This window comes from Cuculus canorus, chromosome 12, assembly GCF_017976375.1.
Source record: "Cuculus canorus isolate bCucCan1 chromosome 12, bCucCan1.pri, whole genome shotgun sequence".
Classification (NCBI taxonomy): domain Eukaryota; kingdom Metazoa; phylum Chordata; class Aves; order Cuculiformes; family Cuculidae; genus Cuculus; species Cuculus canorus.
In genome coordinates this window covers 5692595-5707767 of record NC_071412.1, presented here as the reverse complement: position 1 = coordinate 5707767, position 15173 = coordinate 5692595, and the positions used below count along the sequence as shown (strand labels likewise).

At 36.0% G+C, this 15173-nt stretch overlaps 1 protein-coding gene across 2 annotated transcripts in view; it reads right to left on the bottom strand.

The window, feature by feature from the left end:
* TRPM7 (transient receptor potential cation channel subfamily M member 7) overlaps positions 1–15173 on the bottom strand; it is a 57803-nt gene that overhangs the window by 10449 nt on the left and 32181 nt on the right. For both annotated transcript variants that reach the window (XR_008451824.1, XM_054077396.1), the window contains exons 10-26: positions 14812–14884; positions 14432–14532; positions 13381–13515; positions 11981–12034; positions 11317–11457; positions 10623–10757; positions 9769–10049; positions 9081–9309; positions 7741–7896; positions 7463–7606; positions 6704–6832; positions 6106–6390; positions 4844–5018; positions 4202–4334; positions 3198–3382; positions 2368–2500; positions 1191–1906 (exon numbers count right to left, since the gene is read on the bottom strand). Coding sequence is in view for 1 of the 2 variants with exons in the window: in XM_054077396.1 (XP_053933371.1) it covers positions 1191–1906; positions 2368–2500; positions 3198–3382; positions 4202–4334; positions 4844–5018; positions 6106–6390; positions 6704–6832; positions 7463–7606; positions 7741–7896; positions 9081–9309; positions 9769–10049; positions 10623–10757; positions 11317–11457; positions 11981–12034; positions 13381–13515; positions 14432–14532; positions 14812–14884 (3205 nt within the window). In the remaining variant the exon portion in view is untranslated. The remainder of the gene's footprint in view (positions 1–1190; positions 1907–2367; positions 2501–3197; positions 3383–4201; positions 4335–4843; positions 5019–6105; positions 6391–6703; positions 6833–7462; positions 7607–7740; positions 7897–9080; positions 9310–9768; positions 10050–10622; positions 10758–11316; positions 11458–11980; positions 12035–13380; positions 13516–14431; positions 14533–14811; positions 14885–15173) is intronic.

Sequence of the window (15173 nt, the reverse complement as noted above, 5' to 3'; positions counted from 1 at the left end):
ATCCTCAAAGCTTCGGAAAACACTGAGACATCCCTGAATGACTCGGGCAAGACAACACCTCCGCAGGCAACCTGACAACTCCAGATTGTGATCTGCTATACAATAAGTGTATTTAAGGCATTATCTACTTTACAGAAACCAGTTAGTAAACCCACACCTGTGTTTTGCAATGAATCTGCCACTGTTTTACCATTCAAATATGTAAGTAACTAACGAAAAAGTTGCATCTTTTTACTGTTCAGCAAAACATGAGGGAAGGCATAATTCTGCATTTAATTAAAGAACTTTGGAAGCTTCCAAAATGACTGCCAAAATTAGCCCAGGCAACAGTGGAAGATCCCAGTTATAACAGTGTTTAGAAACACAGTATAGGAGGATCCCTCAGCTTGACACAGATACCACAAAGATATTTGTCCAGGATTCCGTCAGCCTAAGAAGTCTTCTGTAATTACGTCAAGAAATAGACAATATTTTTAATTTATGCAATGAGGAGGTAGGAGCTTTATAACGAGTCACAAAACGTTTGTCTACCATGCCCGCACCAAGTTGTAGAGCCACTATACTCATCAACTGGCTAATGTTTTTCAGAAAAATATTGTCTATATGACAGAATTGTAAAGAAATCATAATTTAAGTAAAAAAAAAAATTCAAGCAACATAGGGAAATTAGAGATGTTAAATGCAAAAGAAGCAGAGCAAAATGGTAGAATAAAGTCACCTGCAACCGGAATACACCCAAAATACCATACAATTCTTGTAAGTCAAACCTTGTGGCTTAGATTTGGTCCACAGTTTATGAAGTAGTCCCATAAGGATGTTAGAACATATATCTTGGGTTTGTAGTTCCATTGCATGGACATGCTGAGTTTTGAAAAGTCCATCTTTAATATTCAATTTTCCATGTGAGTCACCACAGTTGACTGTTGATGTCAAGTCGCCAGTTGACAAAGACAACTTCTTTTGGGAGTTGTTCTTCGGTAAGTTGACAGAGGACTGGTGATCACATTTGTCAACTCTGCAGCTGTAGTTATCATTAGTGTCACTCTCATCATGAATAAAACCACAATTAATGTATCCTCCATTTTCAACACAAGGTTGGGTGAAAGCAAGGCAAGCAGAGCCAGAAGCAAGAGGATAAGAGCAGCTAATAATGACTCCAGGACATTCAGAATCTACTTTGTTATACTTACCCACAAATGCACCAAATTCTACATTATTATCTCCTTCTGTAGGTTTAGAGAAAACAGTCTCTTCGTGCTTTGCTGAAGAATCCAGCTGACTTTTGCAACTGGGCCGAGATGGAGTGCTAACAAACATTTTAGCTGTTGGGGATGTTACATGTGGCATGCTACTGGATGAATTGCCTAATTTTTTACTTTTACTAATGGATTTTGAGATCTCTGCAGCCGGTATTCGTTGACGAAGTTCTGGAGGGGGAACAGCATTTGAAAATAAGGCACTGCCTGAGGAACCTGCCTCTTGAAAGTTTATTTCTTCTCTTCGGGGAACTGGTGCTAACTCCTGACCAATTGTCTTATGATGGCCTTCTTTTTCATCACGTATAGAAATGTTACACAGTAAAGCATTATTACTTTCAAGGCCTCCTTGTGGAAAAGAACCGAAGACATTTCCAATGCTGTGCTTTTTCCACACAGATGATCTCAGAGAACCATCCTCAATGAGGTTTTGTGCCAAATGTTTTGAAATGCTCAATTCCCGTGTGATTTCATTATGAACCTTGCTAGCTTCCGAAGCTTTCTGTGCAGTCAGTGTTTTCAGAGTATCCACAGTTAGAGCAGAGAGATCCTGCAGGTGCCCGATCTGTGAATCTAAAGACTGCAATGACCGTTTTATGTAGTTGACACGATCACCAACTTCCTTTATCTGAATGCACATTTGTTCCACCCTAAGAAAAATCAAATAATGAGGTAGCTATGAAAGGTATTTTTCTCAATACGCAAAAGAAACAGGTTTGAAATGCTTTCTGCACATTTAATAAGGAAAAAAACCTCTGAAATTTCAAGATGGTATACACTATAGTGCTGGACTGTTTCGTGATACTTCTGAAGCATACAATTAAGAGACATCGGGAGAGGATCTACAGCACTTTTTTCAAGTTTAGCATTTTATTAAAACATCACAAAGAACTGAATAGTATGATTGCCTCAGCTTACTGAATGCTCTTACATAGCAGGAAGCATCAATCATATTATTAGTTTCTCCATAGAAATGGAAAGACATTCATTTAAAGTTTGCATAAATACTTACAGTCCTGAGCTGCATTTTACTCCCTTTGAAACACTTTTTAAAAAACTTGCCAAAGTTCTAAGCTTCTCTATTTAAAAATTTCATTTTTAAGTACTCTACCGTTCAAATGTGACTCGTATCCTCTCCTCACTTCCAGAATGAAATTTATCATCCTTTTCATTGAAATACATCTCCACACACAGCTCTTCAAAATCATGAAGTTTCTTTTGATCTTCTTCCGTCAGGAAGAGTTCTAAAAAGAGATTAAGCAGTGAAGAAGATACATATATAGTTAAGTAGTAGAGGTACTGGAAACTGAAAGTCACAACTATAAAAGGAATTAAAAATTCAACAAACAAAACCACAAAAAAAAACCCCAACTACGCAGTGCCACCTAAGACCCTTCTTCTCCCCTTTCCAGAAAAAAATGTTCAAGGTCAAAGACTTCCGCTAGAAGAAACAAAATAGAAATTCTGAGAGGGTCTGGGCACAATATCATCCTTTACACGCCTACCTTCCAATCCTTTTTTCTTTGAGGTAAAAGCTAGATTCCTTAGTTGGATTTTATCATCTGTGAAACTTTTTGTTTTCCGTTTTAAATTTGCAAAACGTTTCCAACAAGAACAGAAGTTTTCCAGAAGGGAAAAAAAAAAAACATCTTCCCCCATAAACACTAACAGGAAATCTAGACTTGTTTTTTTGTTTCTTTGCTTTTTTCACAGGTTAATTTGACTGGAGATTTCTAGGGGCTGTGCATTATACCCTTAGTAAAAACACTGGGACTTCAAACAGAATTAGTGTCTTACTCAATATTAAAACCATGGAAAATTAAGACGTACTTTGACTTTCCGGAGAACACACATTATAACCAGAACACAGCACTTTTCTGACAGTTTGCTTTAATCACATAAAAATTTTACTTCAATATTTCAGACAATAACTGTTCATACTTGGCCCATCTGAAGTCTTGTCTGTTTTTCTTCTTTTACATATACAACAGAACAGGGAAGCCATGTGGCTAAGAATTATAAGTGGTGGAGGCAGAACGGGTTTTTCATGGTAGGCCATAATGAAATGATAGCGTTGGTACTTCCACACAATGTTTGAAATCGCCTTGACTTGTAAATACACGTTGCTGAAAGGGAACAGAAAAGGATTAACATATCAAGGTGTTTTTTGGGATGGTGGGAGGGGATGTGGGGGGTAGGGTGGGAATGGGTTGGTGTTCGGGTTTTTTTTTGTTTGTATTTTCTTTTTAACACTTGGGAAAAATCTTGAATTCTGAAGCTAGTTAAGTAAGAGCCAAAAGCAAATGCTTGTCTTCCACTAGAATAATTTCCAGTAAAAGTTGGAAGCACAGTCAAAGAAACAGCATGATCCAAAGCAAGGACAGAGTCAAACACTCTCATTTGGTACCATCTCAGTACTTTTCCTCAGAAACAAATTAAATGGAAATAAAATTTCAAGTTTGCGAAACAAACAAAAATATTTCTAAACCCAAATTTTTATATCAGACCACACTGATTCTGCAGTCTGCCATTCTTCAGTGTTAGTGAACTGCTTATTCCCATAAATCAAACACTTACAGAAAACTGTAAAAGACTCTACTACAATTTGATTCAATCAACTAGAAAACATTAAATTAATTTAGGAGCAACGATCAATAGACAGATCCAGAAAATCCAATTTGCTTTCTGACAACGAGAACTTAAAAAAATGCTCTAAAATTCTTGTATCCAGTTCCTCTGGCTTCATAGATGTGATGCATACCAGTCACATCACACACTACCCTACTTAGTCACGGGTTTGCAGTGAGAAGATCAGCCTTAGAACCTAGAAATACTTCCAGCAAAAGGAATTGATTTGAATTGTTACCAGTTCTTCTCATCTTATTGCAGTGAAATAGAAACTTATCAATGGGTTACCAAAAATTAACAATTACCCTTATACTTACTTGAAGAATGCAATAAGGAGATTAACCATAATTATGTACTGTACAAAGAGGTAGACAGCTTGAAGAAACGGCGTCAGCCATGTTCCTGGGCCACAGAGATGAGCAACTTTTTCATCAGAATTATTTGCACATACTGTGTGAGGGAAAAAAGGTGCAGAGAAAATACAAACAAATTTTAGAGCTCCCAGAAGGTACAGATATGAACAAAAAAAGATTACTTATAAGTACTGAAACAATCAACTCTCAATTCAAAACACCCACAGGAGAAAAAGTCTCTGGTTAATACTACGGTATAATCATATTATCGGACAAAAATAAAACCCCGTAATACACAACCATAGCCAAAGTTTTGCCATGACAGCTGTGGGGGACAATTTCAAAATTATGCAAGGAACAGCCTTGTGAGAAATCAGTGATTAAGTACTCTTTATTCTAAGCCATTCAAGCTTTATAAAGGATAATTAGAAAGTCAAGTAAAAAAGTTATACAGCTGCCACCCATAAAGGAGATAATCTAATGAATGAAATCAATGTCAACAATACTGGGCATTTGATTTCATAAAATCAGAATTCCCTAAAACCTTGAGAAGACCTGAACAGAGTAAGTTTTCTCCTTACTTGCTTGAAAATTGCAGTGTCTTACCATCAATTTCATAGGCATACACTTCACCAAAAATCATCCAGTATGGATGAAACACAATATCTCTAGCAAGAGTCCAAGAGGGTGCCTCGTTAGGATACAGTATTGCCTTCCTGGGAACACCAAAACTGAGTAGTACAAGCGCCATAATCACCACAATGTAAAACATATTGGCCACCTATTAACACAGAAAAGTCAGTTAATCCACCAGATCGTAATTATGATTTCACAACTTTAAACACTTTCATAGTGACAGTGTAAGCTTGATGCATTCTATGTATTGCACAAGGGAAACAGTCTAGGACGCTTATATTTCAGTCAGAAAGATTTGTTAAATAACAAACAAGTAACAAACTACATTTTTTTCCCCATCCTTTCTTATAGCATATTTAGCTGCCTCAGCCACAGGCAACTGAGTACTGCCTTTGTAACTCCAATATCTATTATGCGGATGAGTAGCCGCTGATACAGAGAAACATCCCTTCCTAAACACTCAATAGCTGCACAACACACATAGGTAGTTTTCCAAAGGCTGAAACACAAATCTATGCTTCTTGCACGAAATCGAAGTGTGAAATGAGAAAATGGATGCCTTTATTTTTAAGGAATAACAGTGCTGAACTTTGTAGGAACTATTTTAGAGTGTGGGGGGGAAACAAACATCCCTTCCACCTTCTCAAGTCCTAAAATCTTTTTTTAATATTTCGAACAGCTCACTGACAGTAAAGCCAAGCTATTTAGTTATACATTTAAAGAACTGGAATATTTTTGTGGGAGAGAAGACAAGAACAGAGCCATACTCTATTCCCTGTTTTCCAAAGCCCAAAATACAAAGGTACTTTAGGAGACAAAACAAGTTGAAGTCTTGCACTAGAGTGTGCAAAGGCAAGAAAACCAAGACTATAAATAAATCTCAGACACAAAAGGGAAACAATGCAATATAAATCAAGAAAAAGGCATTATCATATTCATTCAATATGATGACATTTAAAAACAAAACAGACAAAAGAAAGATTTGGCAGCTTTTTACAGATGTGACAGAGAAAGCTCCATAATAAAGGAAGCCTTCTATTCAGTGCTTGTTTTGAAATACATTAAGTTCTATTCCAGCTACCTAATTCTGCACACAATTATTGACATATTATATCAGATAAGCAAGCTTTTTCTAAATGCAATTTAAAGATAATCTGTAAATGGATACAACAAGAAAAACATTTCGGTCAGTGAAAAAAAAAAAAAACCCAGTAAAAACCAGTAATACTTACCATTTTCCCAATCATCATAACATAAGGGCCAGCCTGTTGATTTACAGCTAGAAAATCCAGTAATCGCACATACCAAAAAATTATATTGAGACAGTAGGTTATTCTTCCAGCAACAAAGACATAGTTTTCTCTGTAGGTATTTTCACCAAAATTTCCCTTGGCTCCAAATCTTAATGCAAAACCGATAAAGAAAGTGACAATGGCAACTGTGTCACTGATATTGAAGTAATCACTGAACCACACTTTAATTTTCTGATTAATCTTCCCAGCCTCTGACATAAAAATCTGCAATAAAAAAAAGCAGACCAGGATGTCATTGATAGTTTTTTAACACTTAAGAGGGAAAAACTCACTTCTTTTTAACAGGCCTGCATCTCTTCCCCATTGGAAGCAGAGGAAAAGCAGTCTAAATTCAAGCAGTAGGCCAAGAAACAGTGGGATTGAAACTAGCAGCCTATACCAAAGTTTAAGATAAAGGTATCACATCATGTATCCTGATGCTTGAAGTTTCTTAGCTTCTCTTGTTTATGAACGTAGTTTAAAGCATACTTTTTTAATTGACAAAGAAAACTAAACCCCTAGACTGTTACAGGCATACCTCACGAATTTTCTCAATTGCTGACGTGAAAATGTAAGCAATAACAATCCACTCTTGAACAGACGGTAATTCTTCCATTTTCACAAGAACGACAAATGTGTAGAGTATGAGGAATCCTAAGTATGCCAACTAAAAAAAGCAACGAAAATTAGACATATAATTACTGAAGCATCCTTTATAGACGTGCCTGGAATCTTTTGATGTGGTATACAATAAAAGCTTCAAGCATGATTACAGTACTACATTTACCCCTTTAAGCAGGCAAGTTATTATTTATAAGAGGATACAATCAGTTTCTTCTTAGAAGAGGAAAAACAGCTATAATAAGCTATTATTAGCAAAGCTTTGTTCTCATTACAGCTATTTTCCCTTTATTACTAATTTCAGAGTTTCTATCACATTAATTTAAACAAAGCTGTGCACGAACACTTTAGCCTAATAAATGATTTCAGAATTTCTGCTAGCATCTGATGAAACTAATTACTCAAGCCAGAATAAAAACATTCATGCTAATTACACACTTAGCTTAAAAAAAAAAATATTTCTCAAAGCCAACATCATGAATTCAACAACAGAGCAGTGCATGTGCACATGAAGCTCTGTAAAACCATTTCCAGCTTAGCCAGGTAAGGAGTTTCTTGTTTGCTCTTTTAAAAAGTGCTTAAACTTTGACTCGCGACAGAACTACGTGCTGGAAAAGAACCCAAAAATCCACATTAGATTTCCAAATAAAGTACACATTATACAGAAGAAACTCACCGTGTTAAACCAAAATTTCACAATTGGTGCATGATAAAATGCATAAAACTTCTGTGTAATAGGAAGTCTTTTAGGTTTTGCTGGAGTCTCCATATCATGCTTTTCTGAAGTACTGTCCAAGATCCTTACTTCTTTGAACACCTCCTAAAAAGAAAGAACTGTTAACATACAGAAATACATGTTTTCAGACAGTTATTTTAACTCTTGCTTTAATTTATAAATATAACTATTTTAAGTCAGAAATATTGTTTTTAATATCTCCCCGTGACCCACATTACCATAGGTATTTCATCCGCTGCATTCTGGAAGTTGTTTTCACTATCATCCATTGTCATTTGATGTGCATCTTGAGACTGAGGAATGTGTGACATTTCAGCCTTGGTCTTATATTCCAACAGCAGTATAGCAGGAGGGAGTAAAATACTCAGTATCACCTGGAAAAGATGAAGACTAAGTGCAAATAGTTCACAGCTACAGAAAAATATCATAATACATCAACACACAGAATATCCCTTGAAAATCTATTATCCAAATTTTACTTGCTTGTTATTGAGGGGAAAAAGAAATGTAGAAAATAATTAGTTGTTATTATGTACACACTTAGGAGATTAAGAACACTGTACAGAAGATGTGGGAAGGGGGAAGAATCAACAAATTCCGAAACTAAAAGCCACTAGAAAGAACGTACTCCCAAGCTTGAAAATCCAGATATGTTCTGTTTGCACTCTGTTCTTTAGTCCACTCCCAGAAACTCTGGAACTGTGTACTGTTAAAGCGTATTTTAAAAGCATATAGGAGTCAAGGTTGTGGTTTTGTGTTTGTGGGGGGTGGTGTTTGTTTTGGGGTTGTTTTTCTTAAGTTGTGGTAGAAAAATGAGCTAAGGTATGGATGAAGAAAGTGAGAACTATTTATTGTCATTAGCCTGTTACAAAGCAAGCAAGAAAACGGTTAACCAGTTATCCAAGAGTATTTTAGTAGGTCACAAGTTAAATGATGCTTGTAGATATTTTGTAGGAAAGTTTTACGTCATTATACTCCTAGCAACAACTAGGTTTTGGTACACCAGCTCAAAGAAAGATGCAACTCCAATTTTGATTCAATTGATCTGTATCACAAAGGACACCATTGGAAAAACCTATCCCGAATTTGCCCACCTTTGTTTCATTCTGTGCCCAGCTTTTGCTCAGTTTCTTCCTTCAAAATAGGATATATGAAAGCTTTTCTACATCAAGTCTTATGTGGTTCCTGTAAAAAGCCAATATGCAGGAAACTAGATTCTTACAGTGGGTTTTCTGTCTGTTAGGGTCTTTTACCACTATGTTTTTAGTAGTGGATTAGTATTCACATGATCTCTTTAAGCCTCTGATTAAAGGCTACTTGCCTGGTTTTTGCCTTCTATATTTCTGTACCTTATTTGAAAAGATAATAGAGCGTCAAAAGAAGAGTTAACAATAAATACTTCCAGTTTTAATTATGTTACAGGAGATTGCTTTACAGGACTTATTAACATAAGCTATAGTTGTGAAAGCTTTATACTAATGGCATTTAAACATGCTTTCCTTCCACTTAAACATAAATTCCTTCGACCCTTTTTACAATAAACTGTGACAATGCTTACCTTGTACCATGAATTCTTCCTCATGTTCAGCCTTCCCATCCACATATCTGATAACAGCATCTGTGTACAAGTATGAGCTACAAATGGACGAAGCCTTGACGACACTGCTAGCTTCAAACAAGTGGAGTTGCTCCAATTTTTAAGCTCATAGGTTAGTAATTTCATTGCCATAGTTTCATCTTGTCGGAAGGACTGTTCTAACAGCTCAACTGCCAGTTGACCAAACTCACTAGAACGAGGAGAAAACAAAACAAAATTTAGTACCTACAGAAGTGACTTGGAGTTCAGGTCAAATTTTCTTGTACAATCTAATTCTAGTAGCATAATTTGAAGGGACTATTACTCTTCTGTACAGATATATTGTACAGCAATACTGGCCACAATGTGTCAATCTGTGACTTTTATTACAAACAGATGCAGACCACAAAAACTTGTCAAAACATACAAGGAAATCACATAGAAGTAAGTGAATGGCAAATTCAGTGTCATTTTAGTGTAAGCATAAATCACAACTTGTATCAGCTCACGAGAGAGAACAATATCTAATACTTCTACTAAGAGTGTCACATAAACCTTTCTGCAAAAGTAATTGTCTCCTAGTGTGCTAATACAACAGTTAGGGTTTTGCTCACATACAGTTCACTACTTGCATTACAAATTTCAAGATCTTTATTTAAATGTAATTTACTTGGAATATTGTTTCAGTTCTTCTGAAGTATCATCAACAAGGTCACTTTGTTTCGCTTCATATGCCATTGAACGATACACTTTGCAAGCCACTAAGGCTTTTGCCATGGACTCCTCCCCATGCTGCCAGAAGAAGAGGGCCATCTTCTGCCTCTTCATTAACACCGCCCAAAGCAACAGCTCATTGAGAGGATAAGCAAAACGCCTCGTTTCAGGATCATCTATGTCTACTATTTCATCTTTGGTTCTTTTCTTTTTTCCTTCTTCTGCACCAGTGTCAATCTTTAAAATAAAACAAGCAAGATAGATTTTAAATCTCTAAACTTGGTCATTACATAACATGAAATAAAATGCTGAGTGATCCAACATGAAATTATATGTAATTATAAAAAGAAAAAAGAATTTCTGAAGACTTGAAAAGCAGCTGGAACTTTTGTTCCAAAACTTCAGTTGAGTCCAATTCATTTTAATACCTGGAAGACTGACTTTGATTTATAGATCAAAGCAAAGCAGTAACTAATGTACCTACATACAAATGAAGAAACTCACGGAGACACATAGCCAAATCTTGCTGTCTACAAAGCCATGTAGGATCTCCCCCATTGCTAGAACTGTACCAAAGAGAAGCTTTTGGCTTATCCAGAAGATTACTCTACATAAAGTTAAATACTATTTACAGAATCCTGCAAGCATGCTAGATATAAACAAGCACAAAAGCAAAGCTGAAATTTCAGCTTTACTGAAGTCAGTAAAAATGCTGCTATCCACACGTAAGTGGCACCTGGATTTCAACCAGGTTCTTCACTCTTAACTGCTTAAAACAAACCCCACAGAGTTCCCCTCACACATCTGTACCTTTGGTTTGTATGGCTGTGCTGTTTTGATGAAGTGATTATGGCGCATTTTTTCTTTCTTGTCTGCTCTGTTACCAAAAGACTCGTGGCTCTTACACATCTGAGGAGTGGTATTTGAAGCATTTCGCCCAGATCGCTGTAACAAGAATAAGAGGAAGGGGTTTGGCTTGGTTTCTTTGCCCTTACCTACTATGCATTATAAAATCATCTGTTTATAGCTAGTTGAGCAATTGAACAGCTACTTTGCTACTGAAACAGCAATGAGCTTACATAACAGCCACAACCAGAATTTTCACTGGATATTTAACAAGGGTTTTTTAGTTTGGGGTTTTTTTTTGTTGTTGTTGTTTTTTTAAAAGAAGTTGCGGTTACACTTGTTGCTTTAAAAGAAGCTGACATATCTGTCTCTCAAGCCCTGGTGAATTTACATGTTTAATGCCCATTCTTCACCTATGAGTAGGAAGAGAAGGAATTACAGAAAAGGAATTTGGATGTGCTAAAATAACAACCAGGAGAACAAAACCTTTTGTTTGTCCTCAATCCCGAAATAGACATCAGCTGCCCTCACAGGCCTTACTATCACCTTTAAAAGAACCAGTCTGTTGACAAGAACAAAAGAATATGGATCTAATTTTTCTCAAAACTAGGTAGCTTTTTAAAAATTGAGAACACACGAATATCCAATGGCCACATACCCGATTGTTCCCACTGAGACTGTTGTATATAGCCCTAAAGCGTTTTCTTGTATAGGTGCATCTATAGGTTCCTCCCATCAGATACTCAATAACCAGCCCCACATCAATCAGGTTGATTTTATATCCTGGAGGAAGATTTCCCTAGAAACACAAAGGTATTTTTTAGTTTTTCAACTTATAATTCTAAACTTGCTTAGAGTGTTTCTACATGTCACATCATAGTTCTAAATAAAAAACAGATTAGACCTTTGATGGTTAGAAAAAACATCTACATGGCTCAACACTTATCAGTGTCAAAAAAGACAAGGTTATAGCTTCCTTGCTGCAGGGTAGATGTTCTTTCTGTTGGGGGGACTGTGGACTGTCTTTTATCTACTTTTTTAAGAGGCAATACTCCTAGCTGGGAGTATCAGCTTTCTATCCCCTCAGAAAGCAAAGCAATCGCAACTAAGATGAGAAAGACGCTCATGCGGTTTAGCATCTTTCTGGCACCACAGCACTGAGGATACAATAGCAAGTACTGGAAACAACAGAATGATTGCAGAGGAAGGTTTTCTTGTAAATAATAAGCTAACTAGTAATCTTAAGATAAAATTGACAAATATAACAAATAATCAAAGAAAACCCACTGCTAGTTCGACAGTTTTTCACATTTGCAGCGTACCTGTTTGACATCCCGAACAAGATGAAATAGTGTTGGATTAGTTGGGCCTTGTTTCTTTATAAAAAAGAACAGGAAAAAATTGGAATGAGAAATAAAGAGTTCAATGACAACATGAGAAGACTACAGTAGAAGCCAAATATTTTTGCATGCTGGCTAAAAAAAAAAACCACCAAACCCTAGTTTTTAAACAAACAGCAGCCATCAAATACATGCAAATATTTCAAACTACCTTAATGAGCTATAGACTATTTCCTTTTTTGTTTCATTTTAATTCTGTTTTAATTTCGGACATAATTAATATACCCATAGTTTGTCCAAAAAGAAAAAAATAAAGAAAAACAAACGCAATCAGCAGCATTATGGAGTTTTTATATTATTAAAACATAATATTATAGAGGCAAGTTTTAACAAGTAAACTTTTTAATTCTAGGAACACATCAGACTGATATTCCTATTCATGGTACTGCCGGATCCACAGTAAAAGCTCCATTACTTTTAAAATCTTTAGTCTGAACTTTCTTTTTACCGAAGTGGATTTTTCTTCCTTCTTCAATTTCTTGTGAGTGCATGAACTGTTAATGCTTTTAGACATAAGGTTACACCAGGACCCACACAGAACTCAATCGAATGCACATCAAGTGTGTAAGAGCGACACCATAAAAGGTTCATTAAAAAAAATAAAACAACAAAACCTGATCACATGGGCTCCTTTACAGAACTTTATTAATTGAAGAATTCCTTCCTTTTTCTTTCTTTTTTTTGTCAAAAGCAGACAACAAGATTGTTAACATAAGCCCAAGTCATATTTGTGTACTCACATTAGCTACTTCTCGGTGGAAGATTTTTTGTTTTGTCCTGTTTGATACTTAGATAAAACTACTTTTAAATTCTTAAATCAACACCTACGGCAAGAAAATTTTTCTAATATTTATAACCGTGCAGGTTCACAAGAACTATTTTTACAACTACTATGATAACATTAACTGCTATAAACAGAATTGACCTTATGAAGCCCTAACAATACTATACGTAGACCCCATATTTTGTGAATAAATCACAAAAAATTTTAGTTAGTTAGTTTTCTCATCTAACTTTCTCTTGTTCTCTTCCCCACTGTAGTTTGTTTACACATTTCAGATGTTTCACAACAAGGCCACAATTTTCCTTTGGTGTCCATCCCCAACATCAGACACAGATGAACATCCTGCTGACAAACTTTTCTGGAGCCAGAAAGCAGCAGAGGCACCACAAAGCAGCCACACGACACATAACCACACACCAGGAAGCATTCCCTAGAGACACCTCGTGCCTTCAGACTGCTGCACATGACCCAGTATACACCATGCTGAGCAACTAAAAAGCTGTTCTAAAAGTATCTTAAAAAGCAATCATTCACTTACTGTGTTATAAAGTTCTTCCAGCCTGGGTATTGTAAGAAATTTGTGCATGCTTACTCCATTTTCAATTAGAAGTTTCACAAAGGCAACTCTATCCATCACAAGGGCATCTAGCATTGCCTGTTCCAGAGAACCAACCTACAAGGAGTAAGTAACAAGGAGAGAACCAGTAAAACAAAGCATCACAAAAGTAAGTGTACTTCGATTACATATCAACCTCGTTCATTTACAGGGCTGGGGAAACCTTCTCTGTCTACAAACACAAAGACGTCACCCCTGGTTCAGAAAATCCCCTGAGCTTCACACTATTACAAGACGAGAGAATATTCTGAAGGCTTAATGAGCAAATCTTATGCTCATCTGTAGGTATGTCCTACTGGCACAGTACATGGAACTAAGAAGACACTTGGTTTAACATAGTTAAGCCGTTCTCATAGATTGATATTGGATGAAACAGACAAAAAAATTTTAAAGCACATTTTGTTTCAAAAACAAATGCTCAGAACTGTCATTGCTATCAAGAAGCCTTACACTATGTAGTGTTGACTGCACACATGTAAAACAGTGTTTTATTTTACAGCAATATAGGAAAAAGGCAAGATCCAGTATGTAGTTTTCAAACTATTTGCAGACTACAAGAAACATTTTGTCCTTCCCCTTAGAAGGCACTGCATTAGTGCAAGACTAAATATAAGCATATTTATATATAAGCATATGGTGCTTCTTAAGAACTCATTACGACCATGCAACTGTAAGGAAGAAAGAACATTTGACTTAGATGAATTCAGCTTCCACCTTTGGCAAAGTCTTTTTTTCCTCTAGCCATTAAGAAAACTTAGCACATTTCTAAAATTTTTGGACCATTTTCAGCTACACAGTAACAAACCAGATGCAAGACTATGCAGTATGCAAAAATTACTGTCCTCAAAATGAATGTGTCAGTATTCTACAGTCTCTCTCTCTCTCCCTCAAAAGTCAAAAGACTCATTCTTCACAATAAGTTGAGTTTCAATCTTGGAAAATACCACTCTGCTTATTCCAGACGATTACATACCAGCCATTGTTGACCATAAACAAAAACATGATTTTTGGCTATGTCGACTCTATCCCACGCAAGTGTAAGAACAAGCTGGTCAAGCGCAGATGCATTTGTGCCTTAAGAAGCAAAAACAATGAAAAAAATTGAAGTGTAAGATAATAAACATTCTTTCTTCCTAAAAAGGCCAAATATAGCAATCCACCACAAAGCTATACTGTACATTTAATGACTTATGACATGGTATGGTTTATACAATGAGAAAACACAGTAGATAATTATTTGCTTAAAAACCTCAAGATTCCTACAAATTCCAGTATTTCATAAATAATCCATTGTATAAACACTCAACAACAATAGCCGGCAATTCCAAATACTCTTAAAATTAAAAGTCTCACCTTTTAACAATGCTGTAAGTATTGCAACATCAATGTCTTGATGTTCATCTGACCCAATATGAAAGACTGTAATCTGTTCAAAACGGTAAAATAGAGAAAGCTTATTTTAAAGTTATTTTCAGGCACAGGTGATTTGTTAGCTAAGTCTCAAATTGAAATACATTAAAAGGTCACCTTATCTTTGATGCAGTTTAAGCCTATGCTCGATTTAAACTTACCTTTAGCGTGCATTCTGTATTGTTTTCCTAACTGGATGCCACACAAGACAGTCTTTTATGAGAAAACGGATAGCAGAAACCCCTTAAACTCTTAAATCAATTTGAACTTCTTGTCCCACTATGTTTACAAATCTCTAGTGCCTA